The sequence below is a fragment of the Rissa tridactyla genome, chromosome 2, assembly GCF_028500815.1.
Source record: "Rissa tridactyla isolate bRisTri1 chromosome 2, bRisTri1.patW.cur.20221130, whole genome shotgun sequence".
Lineage (NCBI taxonomy): Eukaryota > Metazoa > Chordata > Aves > Charadriiformes > Laridae > Rissa > Rissa tridactyla.
The window spans coordinates 79191427-79209511 of record NC_071467.1 but is presented as its reverse complement, the minus strand read 5'-3'; the positions used below and the strand labels follow the sequence as shown (position 1 = coordinate 79209511).

Genomic DNA, 18085 nt, shown 5'->3' with positions numbered 1-18085 from the left:
AGGGAATTACTCTGTTTCTCCTCTGAAAACAGCTTATCAGACTTGGTGTCCAGATCCTGATATATGCTGTATTAATCGATCAAGGTTATTTGTGAAGAGTCACTAGTGGCTCTTCCTACAAAAAGTAGCAGATTTTGCAGATGAGTTGCTCAAAAGTGAATCCTCCATTTGGACAACGGAGTTTGTGAACAAAGGATTGATTTGGTTTACTGTCATCTTGAGAAGGGTCAGCTTACATTGTAGCTATCGTAGGAATCTAAAGCATAGCGTGTACTACAAATAGTGGTTTTCGACATGCTCTGCCGTGTATTTGCAAGGGGAGGGGAAAGGAAGTGAAACTAGTTTGCATCTCTGGATGAGGACTTTTGTAGCTTCTGGTGATGCTGTGGTCTTTTCAGAAGCTGAGCCAGCAACCAGAGGTAAATCCCTATTCCGTATTATCCTATGCCGCTGAGCCTTCTGGACGGAACAAGCTGGCACAGAATTTGAAATCTCTTAAAAACAAAAAGTAGATGGAAAATAAAGGTAAATATAAAAAAGACCTTGAAAAATCATTTAACGGTTTTCTAACTTGCATCCTTTTTCCTGTAAACAAGTCTTAAGTTTGTCATTCATCAAACCACCACACCTCACTGGCCCTATTTAGAATATTAGCAAATGAGTACAAGAATGTGTTCAGCTGTCATGCAAAAACTGTATACTGGCCTTTTTCAGTTAGACTCGTAGCTCTTCCCGCCATCAGTCACCTGTGCCACAAGGTGATAGACTGGCTGCTTGATAATCTACCCAGACAAAATCTAAAATAAGGACTTCGCTTCTGGCAGCATGTGGCAGATGATGATGTATTTAAACCTGGATTCCAAATACGAAAATGAGATTTTTTCTGTCATTAAAGGAAGCAGATGACATCTTAAGACAGATTACTCTTATTACGACATTCATAGAGAACAATTCCTTAGTATAGCTTATGGTAGTGAAGAACTGATCTGCATAATGCTGATCCTACAGTATTGATCCTACAATAGGTAATGATTGCAGCTTTCATTGCTGCTTTAAAACCAGAGACTGACCATCTCTGGACACTCTGAAAGGATGTCACAGAATTCTGTTTGTGGATGTAGAAGACTCTGATGGTATTACCTACCTTCAGCTGTACGTATGGCCTTTTGAGATTAGGATCAGGTAGGTTGACAGGTTTTTGTAATAGCGTTGGGGTGTATTTTGCAAACAAAGTATAGTGATGACCTTGCGCTGGCCATGACCTTTGTGATAAAATCAGGAGAAACACATGGAACAGGCCACGTTTGAGGGATCCAGAGGTATAGGCTGGCATCTGTTATCATGTAAGTGCATTTGAATATAGGTAGCATCTTTCAAGTTATGTCAGGAACTTATAAATGGCAGCAAAGCAGTCCTGCAGAAGAAAGACCCTTCCACAGGTGCTGCCCAAGGACTGAAGTCTGCATCGCAAAGACTAAAAAATATTAAGCATTTTCCATACCCTCTTTTCCCCTTTGTAGAAAAGTGTTGATAGAGGTATTGGGCCTTAGGGGGGATCTTATCAACACTTATAAATACGTAAAGGGTGGGTGTCAGGAGGATGGGGCCAGGCTCTTTTCAGTGGTGCCCGGGGACAGGACAAGAGGTAATGGGCACAAATTTGAGCATAGGAAGTTCCACCTAAACATGAGGAGGAACTTCTTTACCCTGAGGGTGGCAGAGCACTAGAACAGGCTGCCCAGAGGGGTGGTGGAGTCTCCAACTCTGGAGACATTCAAAACCCACCTGGACGCGTTCCTGTGCAACCTGCTGTAGGAGACCCTGCTCTGGCAGGGGGGTTGGACTAGGTGATCTCCAGAGGTCCCTTCCAACCCTATGATTCTATGATTCTATGACCAGAGCAGAGGGATACCTCGAGTGAAGACATGTGGAAGGTTCTTTGGGCTGACAGAAGGAAAGCCCTCAGTAGACTGTCAAGCCTTGCAGTCATTGAAAGAGCACAGAGCATCACGTAGATCGTGGAACAGAGATCGACCTTTTTACAAGATCACTTGTGTCTCTTGAAAACCCTAGTAAGGATGGTCAAGTTTGCTGCCTAAAGCTGGCAACAACCACAAATATATGAGAAGCCAAAGCAGCCTGGAGGGACGTCTTCCACACAACTTGAGCATCCAATTGGAAAATTCTCCTCAGAATCGAGAAAAAGGGTCTTCCCATAGGCAACAGCATACTGCATATGACAATGTTCATATTCATCAGATATGACCTTGTTTGAGACTTTAAGGGCCAAGTTATCCCTGAAAGTTCCAGACAGCAAAACAAGCTGAAAACTGCTGCTGGCATTTAATGCTAAACTAAAAGTGCTTGTTGGATACAAGTTCATCCAGACCTAAGACGGGCGTGCAGACTTACTCAAATGTAACATACCTTTTCACTTTCTTCTGTTATCTGTCAGAGAAGTATACAGGACTTTGAGCGCAAATTGTCATTTCTTAAGGGTAACTGGTACCATGATTCAAATTTTCCAGCATTTTCCTGGAAATTGTATCATTATCTCACTACCAAGAAATGACTATGAAGCCTTTTCTGCTCTTAGTTCTGTTTCTAAGACTCACGCGGTTGCACTGACAGAAGTTCTGTTCCTTAGCACCTGTGAATTATGAAGCATAGATGCACAAAATCTACCAGGTTTTGGGTTTGTATTTTGGCATGCCTAAGAAGAAAACAGTTTGAAGGGATTTTAGATGATATACCAAATAGATCTGCTGCACCTGCTAACACATTCATAATGGTTCCTCTTGTTCTCTGAGACCTTTGCTATTCTGGTTTTGCTGGTCTTATACACCATTTGCCCCTCTGGGAGCAATCTCCAAGAATCAACATGCTGACATTTCAGTAATTAGCAGCTGACCCCAAAGTTTTGCTTAAGCTGTCTAGCCATCTAGGATTTTGTAATTCCTTATCCATGAAAAATTTTCAGGAGAATAGATAATTCAACACAGTTACTTTCCCCCATCAATTCCACTTCATAAAACAGAAATCTTGTATAGCAGTCTCTCACTTAACCTTTTTCAGTTAAAGTTATGATTAAAATTTTCAATTGGAATTGTAAAAAAATAATAATAAAAAAATCCTGAAATTTAGTGTATTAAATGCATGAATTATGGCAGGCAAACAGCAGTTAGACTTTTCTCTAGTCTACTATAACCTAACTGGACACCCTCAGTAATTTTCTTTATAGAGCTCTACAGATCTCATTTTGTCCATATCAGTAGAGAATTATCTTTCTACTAAGATTAAATGAGAAATAAAATATTTTCCTAGCTGTATTGCTGTTTTCATATTTTTTTCACATATTTCTGCTGTTAAAAAGGATATATCAGAATCCATATATTGAATCCAAATAAGCAAATCAGGCTCCTTTTCTTTGGGATACCTGAAAAAATTAAAGCTCTGAGTCTTGGAATAGATAGGGCTGTAGTAAGAAAGTTCTTTATTTTTGTTCAGGTCTATGAAGTAGATTGTTGCAGGAGGATATTACAAATGGGAAGCAAATTTGCTCTTAATTTATTAGTTTAAACAGTTTCATTATCAGGTTGACAACAATAATGGATAAATGGAAAAATAAGGGGGAAATACCATTCCATTTCATTCTTCCATACCAAGTATAACCTCACACGTCAGGATGAACAATGACATGTCTGTGTGGTTGTCTTCAGCAACAGACAGGGGGAAACGCAGGGAGAAACTAAAACACGTTTTACCTCTTGAAAACACGAGTGGAGAATGTCAGTGCACACTTGGCCCTTCGAAAAAACATAAGAACCTCACAGTAAATTTAAGACAGGTCTGAGATTAGTCACATCCTAGAAAATACTGCATGCTAATGTTTTCATTGCAATCTGTTCATCCAAAAGTTCTCTCCTTCACACAGAGCAAATGCTTAGCTTTTTAGGAAGTGCTATACACTCCGGTTTTAATTAAGCATTTAATTCTTGTGCCCTGACGCTACACCTTCTTCCCTATAAGAGACAATCATGAAGTGGGATTTTTTGAGTTTTTGAAGTAGTACTTGCAAGAATGCCTGCAGCTTTATAGAGATTTATTAGGAATATGGGAAAATATTGGTTTACTCAAAATCAATTATTCTAAATCCTTGACACATCAAGCCATGTAGAAATAGATTAGAAAAAGAAGTGCTGTTATACATGTTGACAGTGCTTGCCTAAAATCCTTATGATCGATGGCAAACTGCCTAAGTTACCAGTGTGTTAGCAGTGTGTTGCAGAAGACACTGGTAACGTTGCAGAAGACTATTTTGGAATGACGTTGAATATTACAAAATGTATTATTATGCCTCTGAACAGTCCAGAAAGTAAAATTTATTAACAAATTTCAATTAATGATGTAGCTGGTTCAAATGACCTTTCATCATGTGCAAAACTTGCTCTGTCCATGTTGCCTTAAATCTTGCTAGCCTGTTTTTGTTTTATGAAAGTTGTTACCATACAGTTTAAACCTTGAAAATGAAAACTGTACTCCTGTCAAATACGTTACTGGACAGTCAGTTGCAGATTAGAGCCCTTCTTTCCAGTTTAAAGCAGAGACGGTAAGTAGCTCAGCATGAAAGTAGCTTTTAAAAGTCCGTTGATGTTCCCAGACTTTGCCTTCCTGGTTTTTGTTAGGAGTTTTTCAAATGAGCAACTTGAGCTTGATGGCCCTTTATGAAAATGTCAAAGCCCGTACTCGCTGCTGTGGTGTTTGTATCTCGCGGCCGCAATCAGAACGGTCCACCTCACCAGCGAGCAGGCTACTTGTATCTGTGATCCCCTCGCCTGCCAGGGGCTTACCATACAGAACAGCTGGAGGGGTCAGTTTACATTGCAGTTATCTATAAGGCTGTTGCTCTTCGGGGTGCAAAAACTCCTGAAGCCAGTGAGGTTTGGGTCTGGCAGTGCTCCTTTGAGATGCCTGAACACTGCGAGCGCTGGTAGGCTCCATGCTGTTAAATGACTGGGAGCAAAGCACCAGGAGCAGCTCCTCCAAAGCCTCACTTCTTGACCATGTCTAGAAAAATACGTGTTCTTCCCCCAGATGCAAAGCATTTAAGATGGGGGGCGGGGCTCCAAAAGTAAAAAAGGACAGAAAAATTTCCAGTGGGCGTACATGGGAAGAAGTACAAATTTCTGGCATTTTGAACCTCATTAATTCTTTGCTCTGATTAGTTGTTTTATCTTGCCCTCGGTTCCTGACCAAATCCTTTATTGGGTATGGTAGTGAAAATAAATCAAGTTTCATAGCAGGAACGTGCTGCTTTTGTTTACTTGTTTTTTTCCCTGTAGGATGCTAGTAAAAAAACATGTTGCTATTTAAATGTGGAACAACGCTGCTGTCGGCATTCACCACACCTCTTTGAATTGAGTCACAAAATTCATTATTCACATTTTAAAGGCTTTTCTCGCTAAGGAAATCAGTAGCCGAGAGGTGTGCGTGTTTGGGCGAAGCACTGGTCAGACTGTCAACTCCCGGGATCTGGAGGACTTTCTAAAGATTTCAAGTAAATCCCCTGCATGACCAGAAAAAAAAAAAAAAAAAAAAGTATCCGAAACAAGAGCGCGTCTTCCAACAGAGCGCTGAGCTCTCGCTCACCGCGGGGTGCAGTTATTAGAGGATTTTAATGTTGCCAGACTCACAGATGATCTCTTGAGCCCAAGATCCGCGATAAAAAAAAAGGGGGAAGCCGCCTGTGTGTAAGGGCGGACTCCATCCTCCGCTGCTCCAGAAGCGGCTCAGGCGCATAACTGGAATTTCTAATGGGCAGCATCTGCCCAGGATTTTCGCTCGCTGCCCCCCTCCTCAGTGTCCCGACCCTCCCCCCCCCAGCGCCTGGGTTTAAGGCAACTCGGCGGCTGGCGGATCCCGAGGCCGGCGGGGCGGTGTGGTCCCTCCCTCCATCCATCCATCCCGCTGGATTCTCCGCTGGATGCGGCCCGGCGGAGGAGGGCCCGTCCCCGACAGCTCCTCCCGCGCCCTCCCTTCCCCTTTGCGCCGCCTAAATCAATGAGAGGAGACCGCCTGCCGTGCGGCGGGGCCGGCCGCCAACCCGCCCGGGGCGGCTGGGGCTTTTCCCCGCCGTTCCTTCAGGAGCCGCGATTCTGCCGCCCGTCGCGCCCTGTCGCGCCGGCGGCAGCATCAGCATCAGCGGCGAATCGCGGGTGCGGTGTCGGCCCGGCGCGGTGCCTCCGCCCGTGCGGACACCGAACTGCTGGTCTGCGAGGGAGGAAAGAAGTTACCCGGTTAAAGCCCTTTTCCGCGGCTTCAACCGCTGTCTTCTCATGGATAGAACTATCTATACGTATCTAAATCTATAAACCGCAAAATAAAAGTTTGGGGGGCGATGAGGGAGTAGGGGTATTTATTTATTTATTTATTTAAGCTCGGGCTAACGGGTGCCTGGTTGACGGGCAGGTCCGTGAGCCCGTTTCAGAGCAGGAGTCCCCCATCCCGTCCCCCCCCCAACCCCACACACCCCCCCCCGGAGCGGTGCGCCCGGCAGCCGCGACGCGGAGTTTTGACGCCGCTCGGCCGGTTCCCCCCCTCCCCCTCCAAAGGCTGGAAAACGCTCCGGCACATTAACAGGTCCCCCCCATCCCCGGTGCCGCCGGCCTGCCTTAAGGGCAAAGAGGGGGCTGCAGGCGGCTGGGAGGGGTTCCTCCGGCGAGCCACCCCCCACCGGCGAGCGACCCACCACCACCACCCCGCCGCCGCTGACGCCTCTGCCTTTCCTTCCCGCAGCAGGGCCCGGGGGGCCGCGGCGCCCACCCGGGCGTCCCGGAGCCACCGCCGCAGCCGCAGCCGCCCGCCGCCCCGCAGCCGCGGGAGCCCTTCGCGCCCAGCCACGGCAGCGCCTTCCACCTGCCCGAGCCCCAGCACGCCGCCGCCCTCTACTACGCCAGCTCCACGCTGCCGGCGCAGCGGGTGAGCTCCCCGCTGCCCGCCCAGCCCGGCGGCTCCCCCACCAAGCTGCCGCGGGCCGGCTCCGCCGCCGAGGGCGCCGCCTACGCCGGCGCGCAGCGCCTCTCCTCCCCGAAGCAGTCCCCCAGCCGCCTGGCCAAGTCCTACAGCACCAGCTCGCCCATCAACATCGTCGTCTCCTCGGCGGGACTGTCGCCGTCCCCCATCCGAGTGACCTCCCCGCCCACCGTCCAGTCTAACATTTCCTCCTCTCCTATCCACCAGTTAAGCTCCACCATCGGCACTTACGCCACCCTGTCGCCTACCAAGCGGCTGGTTCACGCTGCCGATCAGTACAGCAAGCACTCCCAGGAGCTGTACGCCACCGCCACCCTGCAGAGACCCGGCTCCCTCGCAGGTAAATCGCGGCCGGCGCCACCGCCGCCGTCTCGGGTCCGCGGCCGCGGAGCGGGAGGCGGGGATGGGGGCTGGGGGGACGCGGGGTGCGCCGCGCCCGCGGAGGCGGGGGGGGGAGGCGAGGGAGGGGGAACGGCGGCCCGCGGGAGGGTGGGGGGTGACCGGGCTGCCCGCCCGGGGGGGGAAGGAACCAGGTGGGTTTGATGAAGAGTCGTTTTGGGGGGGAAGTGTGGGGTTTTTTTCATCCCGGCAGCGGTAAGCGGGGAGAGGCAGGCCGCCCGCCTGCTGCTTTGAGAAAGTACCGTACTTCTGCCGGCTCGTCCCGTCCCCCCGGGCCTTGGGGTCGGGGCGGAGCGGGGCCGGCAGCCCCGGGGGCCGTGCCCTCGCCTGCGGTTGGGGTGGGGAGCAGGTTACTATGGTGAATCCCTTCGCCCACCGCGGCCAAAACCGGTGAGCCTTTGGCAGAGATTCGCTCTTCCCCCGATTTCCGGGCGGGTCAGGGGTATTTGGCAAGTTTGGGGTTACTTGGGAGGAACTCCCGGTGTACCGAGTTGTGCCGAGGAATAGGTAGCGGTTCTTTGGCTCCGAGTGCTCTTCAGGGAATAGGCTGTTACAGCTGATTTAATGTCTCTGTAACCGCAGACTTTGAATAGATCCTAGAAGTGAGATACTGGTGCGCTGTTCCCTAAACCATCTCTCTGCTAAACTGAGCATCCTTCAGGGGTGGGTTTTTTTTGTGTTCTCAAAATTTCCAGTTTCATTGCTATAGTAACAGCTGCTATGCTCATATGTTCTCTTCTGTGACATAAATAGATTTGAAGATAAATAGGATACATAAAGAGGTTTGTCTGTGTTTATCAGGCAGGTACACAAGTTTCTTAGTGGAGTTAAAACCTCTTCTCATCCCGCTTTCCCCTCTCACCCATCTCCCCTCCCCAGCTCCAGCAGTTGTTGGCATCCTGTAGAATTCTAGTGTCTGAGATCTAAACAGACAGATTAAATTAACTGATAATAAAATATAGTATTAGTGCATCTCCCTGTAAGAACTGTTGGTTGGGTTTTCTTTCCTATTTAAAGGGTGGGGATTTGAAAACTTTTTTGTTTATGTAACACTATTTTGGAAGTTCAGAGACCGTGAAGAGGTCGCATCGCTAAGTGATGCCAAAATCGAGATCTCAGGACACTGAAATCAATCGTGTTGTCAAATATTCGGTCTCAAATTACAAAGTGGTTTATTTAGCAATTATGCGAGTATAGCTTCTCGCCAGTGTAGTCCAACACACTCTTGGCCACAGGTATTAAATACTGCCTTTGCGGAGTAAAGTGGTAATGTAGAATTGCCACAGACTTTGTATTTTAGGGAGTTTTGCAACTTCATCCAATGGCAAGAATTGCTTGAGTCTGAATAAGCATGGAGGGAATTGTCAGCGTTGAAGGAACAGAGGATAATTCAATTTAAAACTTGTGTACCTCAGGGTATGAACTACCAGTATTTCCCTGATTTTTCTTTACCTTTGTTCTAGGATAGAAGTCTCTGCTTAGGGAATTTTCTAACAGGCGCAGTCTGTATTTCTTTTTATGTACTTTGAGCATTGGAAATTGTGTTGTATCGGGGTTCTGGTTTTTGAAGAAAGCGTGTTTTATAGCATTGCAGCATTAAGCCTGTGACAATAGCTTAGTCAGGACTTGTTCTGTAGGGCTTAAGGCCCATCATAATGACTCTGAAGTGCTACAGTGTTCAAGAAGCTGTTTGTCCTGCACCAGACCCAAGTTTGGGTCTTTGGATTTTGACTTTTTGGGCCTTTTTGGCCAATAGCGCTTGTACAGGCATTCCTAATGGGGTTTTGTTCTTTGGTTTGAATACAAGTTAAGGAACTGGCATTTTCTTGGATTGCTGTAAAGTAAAAGCTTTTGATAAGACTTCTGCATCTTGCATAACATAAGTACTTCCCTCCCTGACTCTTTTTAGGTCCCACTGTGAGGAGTCCCTTGTCACTGATTTATGGCTCGAGTGAAAAAAAAGCTTATCGATACATACGTTTAAGAAATGGCTGGTGTATTTTTATGTGGATTTTAATGGGGGGGGAGCGATTGCTCATTTGAACTTGCTATTAAGTTTGTAAAACTTGGTAAAGCAGCACTAACTTTTATGAGCGTTGTGCTGTTCAGAACAAACATAATGAGCTTCTGAGTTACTTTTTCTCATAGGGAACTGCTGTTAAGTATGCTGAAAATCTCAGTGTCTTACTTTATACCAAACGGAAAAATCCTGTAACTCGAATAAGTTGACAGACATGCAGAGATAATACTGCAACTTAAAAAAAAAATCAAAGTGGAAGCAACAGTATGTTAGTAAATAGCATTTATTTTTTTTTTTTTGCACAGCGGTGACATGCCTTTCAAGTAGTCCTTGAAAGGAGCTCTATCACATGACCTGTTCTTTCGCAAAAGTTTCCTATTGTGTGCTCCCACCCGTTGTTTTCCATTACCATTCTGTAGCATGTTCCTCGTGGCCCCTCTGCCATCCCAGAGTTACACATTTGCCAGCAGTGTTAAGTGCCTGACTAATCTAGACTTTCACTGGATTCACTGAAGTCAATGGACTACGTAGAGGCTTAAAATCAAGACGTGCTTTAGAGTTAGCCAGGATCAGATGTTACAGGTACTACCAAGGCAATCTTTTTTTTTTCTATAGGCGTTTTTGCTCAGAACAGGTTTGGTATTTGAGCTGTAAGTATATCGTATTATTGCAGGTGTTTTCCAGTCATTGTGTTAGAAATCAAACCCATTGAGAAGGAGAGCAAGCAATTGTACGTTGGAAAACTGTTGTTCACTAGATGAGACTTCTGCTTCTTGTTCACTACATCCAAAGATGGTTTGGGTTTTTTTTTCTTCGAGAGAGGAGGGGGAGGAGTGGAGAATAGTTGTCACATTGCACTGATTGATGGTTTGCCTACGGTGATTAATGTGAAGTTGCATTGGTATGTATGTGTCATCACAGGGATGATGTTGCTGAAAGTAATCTTTTTTTACCTCCATGAAGAAAAAAATGATTATTTGTATTAATTACTGGGGATACAAATAATGCATTTGTTTTAGTTTTTTTCATGATATTAGAAAATTGTACTGGAGCTACCTAGTTCATGAATACTACCAGGTCTCAGTGTGCTAAACAAGCTGAACGATACCAGTACCAAGGTTAGATGTTTAAAAGAAAAGACCTTCAGCTATGATGAATTTTTTTAAAAATTTGTAAAAAATTTGTATTTCATGTACAATACAAACATAGATTGTCCAAAACTGAATCTGTGTAAGACTTAATTGAAGAGATGGCATTATTTATATTAATTTCCTACAAACTTGATTATGAAACAGCTCCAAATCATAAAAAATGGCAATTCTTAGACTGCATCCTGAATTTAAAATAAGACATGCAACAGCATGCAGTGACTCAGTTTTAACCGAGTAACCTTAGAAACGTCTTCAGAAATGGGTTTTAGTCTAGTTATACTTGAACTGTTACCATTGCGAAGCGTGTGTGTGTATGGGTATGTGTGTACATGTGTATATAGCATTTTTTCTGAGTGTACACTTACCGTGTTTATTCTTAGTCTAGCCGCTTCATTGCTATGATCTGCAATTACGATTTTGGAAGTAGTTTTCCGATCAGCTCTGCTCCGAAGCCCACTGTCTGTTCAAGCAGCGATCGGAATCCAGAAAGCACAGTTTGTAAATACCTCCTTGCAGCTACCGCGCCTGGACTGAGCTGCGGAGTGCCGCTGGGAGCCAGACTCCCCAAAGCAGCCCGTTTTTCTCTGGAAGGAGGAGTTTGTAGGACAGCAGGCAGCAGAAACATGGGAAGACCCTTCTGGGAGGCAGGTCATCGCACGGGTGCCCACTCTTCGTGGTCCTCTTGAAGCATCTCCCGCTGGCCAGAATCAGTACAAAAGGAGTAGTGGGTTTGCTTCGGAGCCAAGGGAGAGGAGGCGGTGAAAGGGTGTTGTTGAGGTAGTTTGTGCCTCAGGTTAAGTGATAGGGGAGCAGCGCTGGTATTGCTGAGCTGCTCCTGCCTCTTCATCCAGGCCTAGGGAAGACTAGAGAGACGTAAGGCAACGGTAGGTAATTTTATGCATTGCTTTATTACAAAAAACTAAAAAGGAAACTAAGTACGTTTGAAGACCGCATCATGCTCAGTCAGCTGTACTAAAAGGTTAGATTTAAGAAATGAGTGTTGGTGTGAATCACTTTGTGTAATGTCAGCTGGAAAGAATATTATGCAGCTATTCTTCATGTAGTGGTGACATGTTCCACTGAAACAAGAGCTGCAGCATCCCTCAGGCAGCCCTGGTGCCGCTGCTGAAAACTTCAGTGCTCAGCCTCGTGTTTGCAAACAGAATCTTCATTCGGGTCCCTGTAAAATCAAAAAGAAAAGGAATTTGTCCTTTCTGAGGTAGTACTGTTTGTGAGCATCTGTGGTATTAATACTAAAATATCACCGGATTATAAAACTGTGGCATGGGTTAATGTATAAAGTATGCGTTATGCTCTTTATTGAGCAAAGAGTTCTAAGTTTATCACGGTCTTAACTGGTTCCTTCTGCTCCTTCATCTGTCTTGTCTCGCTCTTCTCTCTCTTTGCTGGGGACCTTCCTTTGCCCTTTCTCCTTCTGTATGCTTTTCATTGCATATGACACGTTGAACCCTGGTTTCCTGTTGAGATTTATGGCAGGGCTGCTATTTGATGGTGAGTGTTGAGGTGTTCTAGCATTTTGGTGTGCAGTCATATGGGTACAGCTGTGTATCGGAGGGCTGATATACATCACCACTAGCGTGGATTTGGATTTCCTTTCAGTTGCATGAAAATATTGGATCATCTATATGTAGCTCGTTCGTTGCTGTCTTTACAAAAAATTACCTGGTTAAGTGTTAAAATTCTCCAGTAAATCATGCTGTGCTATGCGTTTGGGCTAGAATGGCTGCATTACTGCTCGTGGGCATATATGCATCCACCCCCTTCTTTCATACCACTACAGGGCAGCAGAAATAACTCTTTTAGCAGAGTTAGGTAGTATTAAAATCAATGGTAGTGCTAACCTGCGTTAATACTAGCCTCTTTGAGGGGTTTAAATTGTATGCAATGTATGTTAGCCTACATCAAGCCCAGATTCCCGCCAGCGTTTGCAAATGTAGACGAGGCTCCACCACATGCGTCACCATTCAGCTTTTGAGCAGGGCGTTACAGATAGGGAAGGTACAAACTAAGTGTTAACCCAAAGCCGAAGTGGATCTAAATCACCCCAGAATTAAAAGTTCTCTGTGCCTGAGGCACGGTGCTAAGCTAATAAAACAGTGTAGGTGTGAGGTTTGTCTTTGGGCAGGTAAGGAAGGAAAATCTTTGGAGTTTTTGGCTTTGAGATAAGCTGTGAGACCTGGACTATCAATATGATTGATCATAACAAAAAGGACACTCAGTTGTTTCCCTTAACTATTCTTCTTGTATTTTTACAGAATCCTGTATTTCTTTTATAGAGAAAACAAAATTGCTTCATTAATTTTAACCAAACTAGTTTTCTGTAGATTTTTTTCTAAGTTTTTTTGTTTGTTTTTATTAGCTAGAAAATTCCTTTATCTGACAGTTAGAGCCTTTACACATGAGAACATTTTTAATGCCCTTTTTGTTCTGGGACAGACAGTGCAAGCCTAGGATTTTTTGTCTCCTTCTACTCTTTGTTTGTTTTGAGACTCTTTCTTTCAGACAAGAAAGCAAAACAAAAGATTTTGAGGCATCCAGTAATATTTAAAATCGTAATCAAAGACTAACAACTTGGTGTCTTTCTGATGCTAAGTTATTCATTTCCACATTGTAATCTGGAGGTTAGAAGTGCTGTTTTGGTCTTGGAGCTGATACAAATATACAACTTCATGATCACTTTCCTTTTCTTTGCCTCTAATTCTACTTCCACCTATTCCTTCAGCGATAATTATGTTATTAATTTTTACAACTGAAACATTTACAGTAGTGCTCAATTCCAACTTGGACAAGGTATCCAACACGGACAGTCTACAGCAGTAAAGCAGAAGGAATAAGATGGATGTCTTTAAAGTATCTTCTTATTGCCATGATTTTTGTTCCTGCATCTTTCAGATCTAGCTTACATGAAATTAATTTGCTCGTAGAAGAGGAATAATTGACAAGAGCCACATATGGAGGCCCCATGTACATGGATTATCTTTGAGCTAATGAACTTGATCTCTGACCTCCTGTGTGAGTAGGCACTACAAATATGTCTAAACTTGTGTTCTATTCTCATACTGACCGTCACCTTTCCCTTTGCTTCCTGTTCTTGGTATGGGAAATCATTTGACTGGTCTTCTAATGGTCTTTCAGAGGGATGAGAAATCAAATAATATTGCAAAATAACAAGCTCTCAGGCAAAGAAAACTGGCCTGCAGCATTGCTGAAAATAGATTCAACTGGTATGAAGCGTTGTAACTGAATGGCTGGGGGAAACTGGGTGGCAGTGGCTGTTTCTGGCCTTTTAGGTGAACGTAACATTGAAGGTGCTTCTGCTCAGTACCGAAAGCTGTGCTGTTGCTTGGAACCACACAACCTGGCATGCAGTTTCTGGCCTCTGGTCCTGAACTTTGGCAGTGTACCTAGAAGGCCAGGATTCAAACGCAAGCATGCAAGCCACTGGAAGAAATTTCTTAACCATCGGAGCAGGGTTTAAGATGTCTGTGCTTACAGACCTGCTGAAAACATGCAAGAGAAGGAGCTGAAGTTGGCAAAAAGCTAGCAGAGAAGTGTCAGTATCTGTAGCAGAAAGATGGTTAATCCGAGGATTTCTGATTTCCGGAATTCTTCTGTCAATTTTTCTTGGCTACTGAAATTCAACGAAAGATGTGAAGTCAAAGAGCATTGTTTTGTGAACCTAACTTTTTGGAACTTTTGTTTAGAGCAATAGAAATACATCAGCCAGTGTTGGGACTCCAGTTCATTCAGCTGTGTCTTGCTAATGTTGATTTGTATAATTTTTAGTATGTGAGATTACAGGAAGAGGCTGGCCCCTCACAGACTATGACATGTCCATACTTTTTGGTCTTGAGGGCATGCTAGTGAGGCTGAGTCTTGTCTGTGCCTGTTACCACCCCTTTTGCACTCAGGTCTGAATGATGTCCTCATGTACCTGTTGTCCTCTTCAGTCACCAGGAATGTGATTTTGGGTCCTTCCAAATGTCTTTGGCCTTGAACTCACTTGTTCAGAGCAGAAGGGAGTGTCGTTGCATGGGAGAGGGGGTATTAGGCAAGGGGAAGGTCCCCTTCAACTCAAATTTCTGATAGTCAGGTTTTTGTGACATCAGTGAAAATACTTGCTTGTACTGTACGATCTAAATTGGGATGACTGATTGTCTCACTTGTGCCCTGGGCCAAGAAGGCCCATGTGGAAGTTGTAGCTTCCTCATGGTCTGAAACCCCGTTGCAAGGCCATATCCAATAGCCTGGAAACGTTTGTCACAAAAGTCTCAACAAAGAGTGACAAATCTTTAGTCCGTCATGCTCTTCAGGTATTTAAGAGAAGTGAGAACATGCCTTTCATTTTTACTGTGGTAGAAAACATCATGCTTTCCAGTTTCTGTGGCACACAAACTGTGGTAGGCAGAGTAGCTGAGATCTAGAAAGTCAGTGCACAGCTCGTTAGTAATGTAAGCATTCATTTGTTGGGATATTTAATAGCTTTTTACTTATTATGTGCATGCACCAGCTTTAAAGCTGTGCAGGTGACTTTAATCCAAAGTGATTAACTATGTCAGGAAGAAGATTGCAAACTGGTGGGTTGAGGAAGGCTCCCTTTATTTCAGGCCAAAACTTGGGTGGGGATGTGCCCATGCTGAGATGCAATGTGCTCACAGGTGAAATATGTTAGCCATCAGTGGTGGCTGCCAGAAACTACACTGGACGAAGTTCTCTCTATGACCAATCATGGGAGATAAATGAGGCAATTTTGCTGTAATCGTGGGGTCAAACTTGAAGATCACCTAGGTATGGACCCAGAACGGACAGAATACTTTCTGTTTTTAATAAAAGTGGTATTACTGAGGGCAGAGAGAGATTGTCTAATGGTAATGAATTCATGAAACTGTATATTATCATAAGTGGGCAGAAGCAAAAGTCAGAATTTAATATGCTGAAATAAGAAGGACCAAGTGATGACTAATCTTACAATTATAAGGCATGGCATATGAAGCTGCCAGTTGGATGACATAGATTTTTAATAAGTACATCAAGTTGCAACTTGTAGTGTGTAAGTGAAGAATAGAAAAGTGCCATATTAGTTTGAATACAAGTGGTCTTAAATTTTAAGAAACCCTCACTTCTCTGAGGAAATTTTTGCATATGCTTTTCTATATTTATCTCTTCCATAGCGTATGTCTTTATTTTGCCTTATGGCCCCTTACTCTCCTCCTCCAACCCAGGTGCAAAGCAGTCCCTTTTATCGGATAGCCAGCTGTGCTGCTCTCAGGCAGTAAAACCTTTTGATCACAGGTCTGAAGCTCTCCCTGGGTTTAAAGAGCATTGCCTGGGAGGAAAGCAGGGGTGGAGAAGGCGCTGTGGCCCTCTGATGCTGGGGCAGATTTCCTGTGACTGGAGAGCAAAAGGACTCTTCTCCATGGGGTCCTTCCCCTGCCCACACCTTCCCTGAGCATCCTGGTTTGGGAGGGATGCAGTTGTGTTTACGTTTGCTCACCAAAAGGTGCTGTAAGCTCTTCAAAGGCTTTGTGTCAAAGTCCTGGGAGCATGATCTGTGAAGGAGGGCGAGTTGGACTCTTTCAGGTTTTTTTGGGGCTTTTTTTTTGGGGGGGGGAGGGGAGAGAAGGTGGAGGGAGATGAGATGACAGCTTTTTGTGTGTTTGAGGCTAATAATGCCCTGAAGAAAGGGAGGACTGAGTACAAGAAAAATTGCAGACCAGCTAATCATAGTGCCTTGTTGGACATTACAACAAAAGCTGATAGGATAATACAAGACATGAAGATGGTAAGTGGTTGATGGGATGATTTGCAACGTGAGTTTACCAAAACCGGGTTGTGCTGGAGTAACTTGCTCACTGACCTTTTCGTAGATTATATCTGATGTCTTTCTATTTTCTATCAGGGCTCTGAGCACACATTTTCTGGAGTGCCACTTGGGAAATGTTTATTTAAGCTAGAGGAGATGGATATTCTTGCAAGAGTGTAGGTGGGCAAGGACCTGGGCAAAGCAGCATTGTCAGTTTGTCATTTTGAAAATCCAATTAATGGAAAGGAAGGATGCTACTAATAAAGTCCCACAAGAAGAACTCTTTCAGCCACTTGAAAAAGACTTTTTCATTTTATTATCTTGGCACAAAACCCCAAAGTATGCCAAGGAGACTTTTTGATAGTGGAATATTAGGAGGCATTTTCTGAAGAAAGGGAGATAAATCTTGTGTAGAACGAGTTTCCCAGATCAGAGGGAAAGAACAGAATTGGAGCCGAGCTAATAATGCACCTAGTGGCTAGTTACAAATTAGGGATCTTTGGCTGAGAACAAGGGTAGGAAAAGACCTGGGTGACCATCTTGACTACAATACGTCTCAGCCACCTATGTTAGGAACATGATAGAATATTTCACAGCCTAATCATGTAACAAGCAAAATTGTGAGCGTTATGTACGGTTAGGACTTCATCTGGGGAACTGTGTGCAACTGTGACCCTCTGTGAGCAAGAGAGACTCTTTGCAGCCCTCTTCTCTTCTATACTGGTCTATCTGGATGATCAAGAACTTAAGAAGCCTCCTGTACACAGAGCTGACTTAGTGTGTTTCCTTCTTTTCTTAACAGTGGAAGGGCTGCTATCTTATGTAGCTGCTATTAGTAAATGGAGGTTATACATCAAGACTGCTGAATTGTGGTAAGAATAAGTAATTTGATGGAGGATTTGACAGCCTTTTTTCAAAGACAAGATTGGTTGAGTCCTTGGCAGCTTTTAGGATAGCAGCATCTGACCAAGGAGGGAGTGAGGCGGGGGAAATAAGAAATTAGTGGCTTGTTTTCAGGCAGCAGGCTTTGCTTTTAGGGCTTTGACTAACCAGCCATGTTGTGTTTGGCTTATGTGGAGGATCTCTGTGGTACTGATGCTCTTCAGTTTTCCCTCAAAAGAGGAAACACGGTAGCCATGTTGAAGACAGAGTGATTCTTGAGCCATGATTGCACTTTGTCTGGTCTCTGACCAAGCCTCGAAGTTTTCAAGGCTTATTCATCAGAACTTTGCATTTCTTTCAGTCTGAAGCTGGAGTTCTTGTCTAGCTCATGTCATCCGTGTCAGTGTAGCACCTTGAGCAGCTTTTGTCAAGAATCTGAAGCTATGCAGAACATAACTGAGCAGCCTTCTCCAAATTGATCGCGTTTCTGTCCTGCCTTGCTTAAGGTCCTATCTCGCAAGTCGGGGAATTCAAGGATTGACTGTCTTAGCCGAGAGTCTCTTTTTCTCTGAAGTTTATTAAGATTGTGGTGGGTTGCATGTCACTATTTTTCTCAGTCTGCAGTAGGTTTCAGACTGCTTTTGTAAAATAGGGCAAAACTTGATGCAAATGACTTCAGCCAGCCATATGATAGTGGAAGTGTTGGCCTCGCAGGTGAGGCATCCATTTGGCATGCAAATTATGTCCATTTGCATTTATGAATAACCAGGAACTAAC

The 18085-nt window shown here is 44.5% G+C and overlaps 1 protein-coding gene across 3 annotated transcripts in view; it reads left to right on the top strand.

The window, feature by feature from the left end:
• CTNND2 (catenin delta 2) overlaps window positions 1-18085 on the top strand; it is a 679731-nt gene that overhangs the window by 381397 nt on the left and 280249 nt on the right. For 2 of the 3 annotated variants that reach the window (XM_054191355.1, XM_054191356.1), the window contains one exon: window positions 6796-7372. In XM_054191355.1, the coding sequence (XP_054047330.1) occupies window positions 6796-7372 (577 nt within the window). The remainder of the gene's footprint in view (window positions 1-6795; window positions 7373-18085) is intronic. The other variant, XM_054191357.1, reaches the window with a different exon arrangement.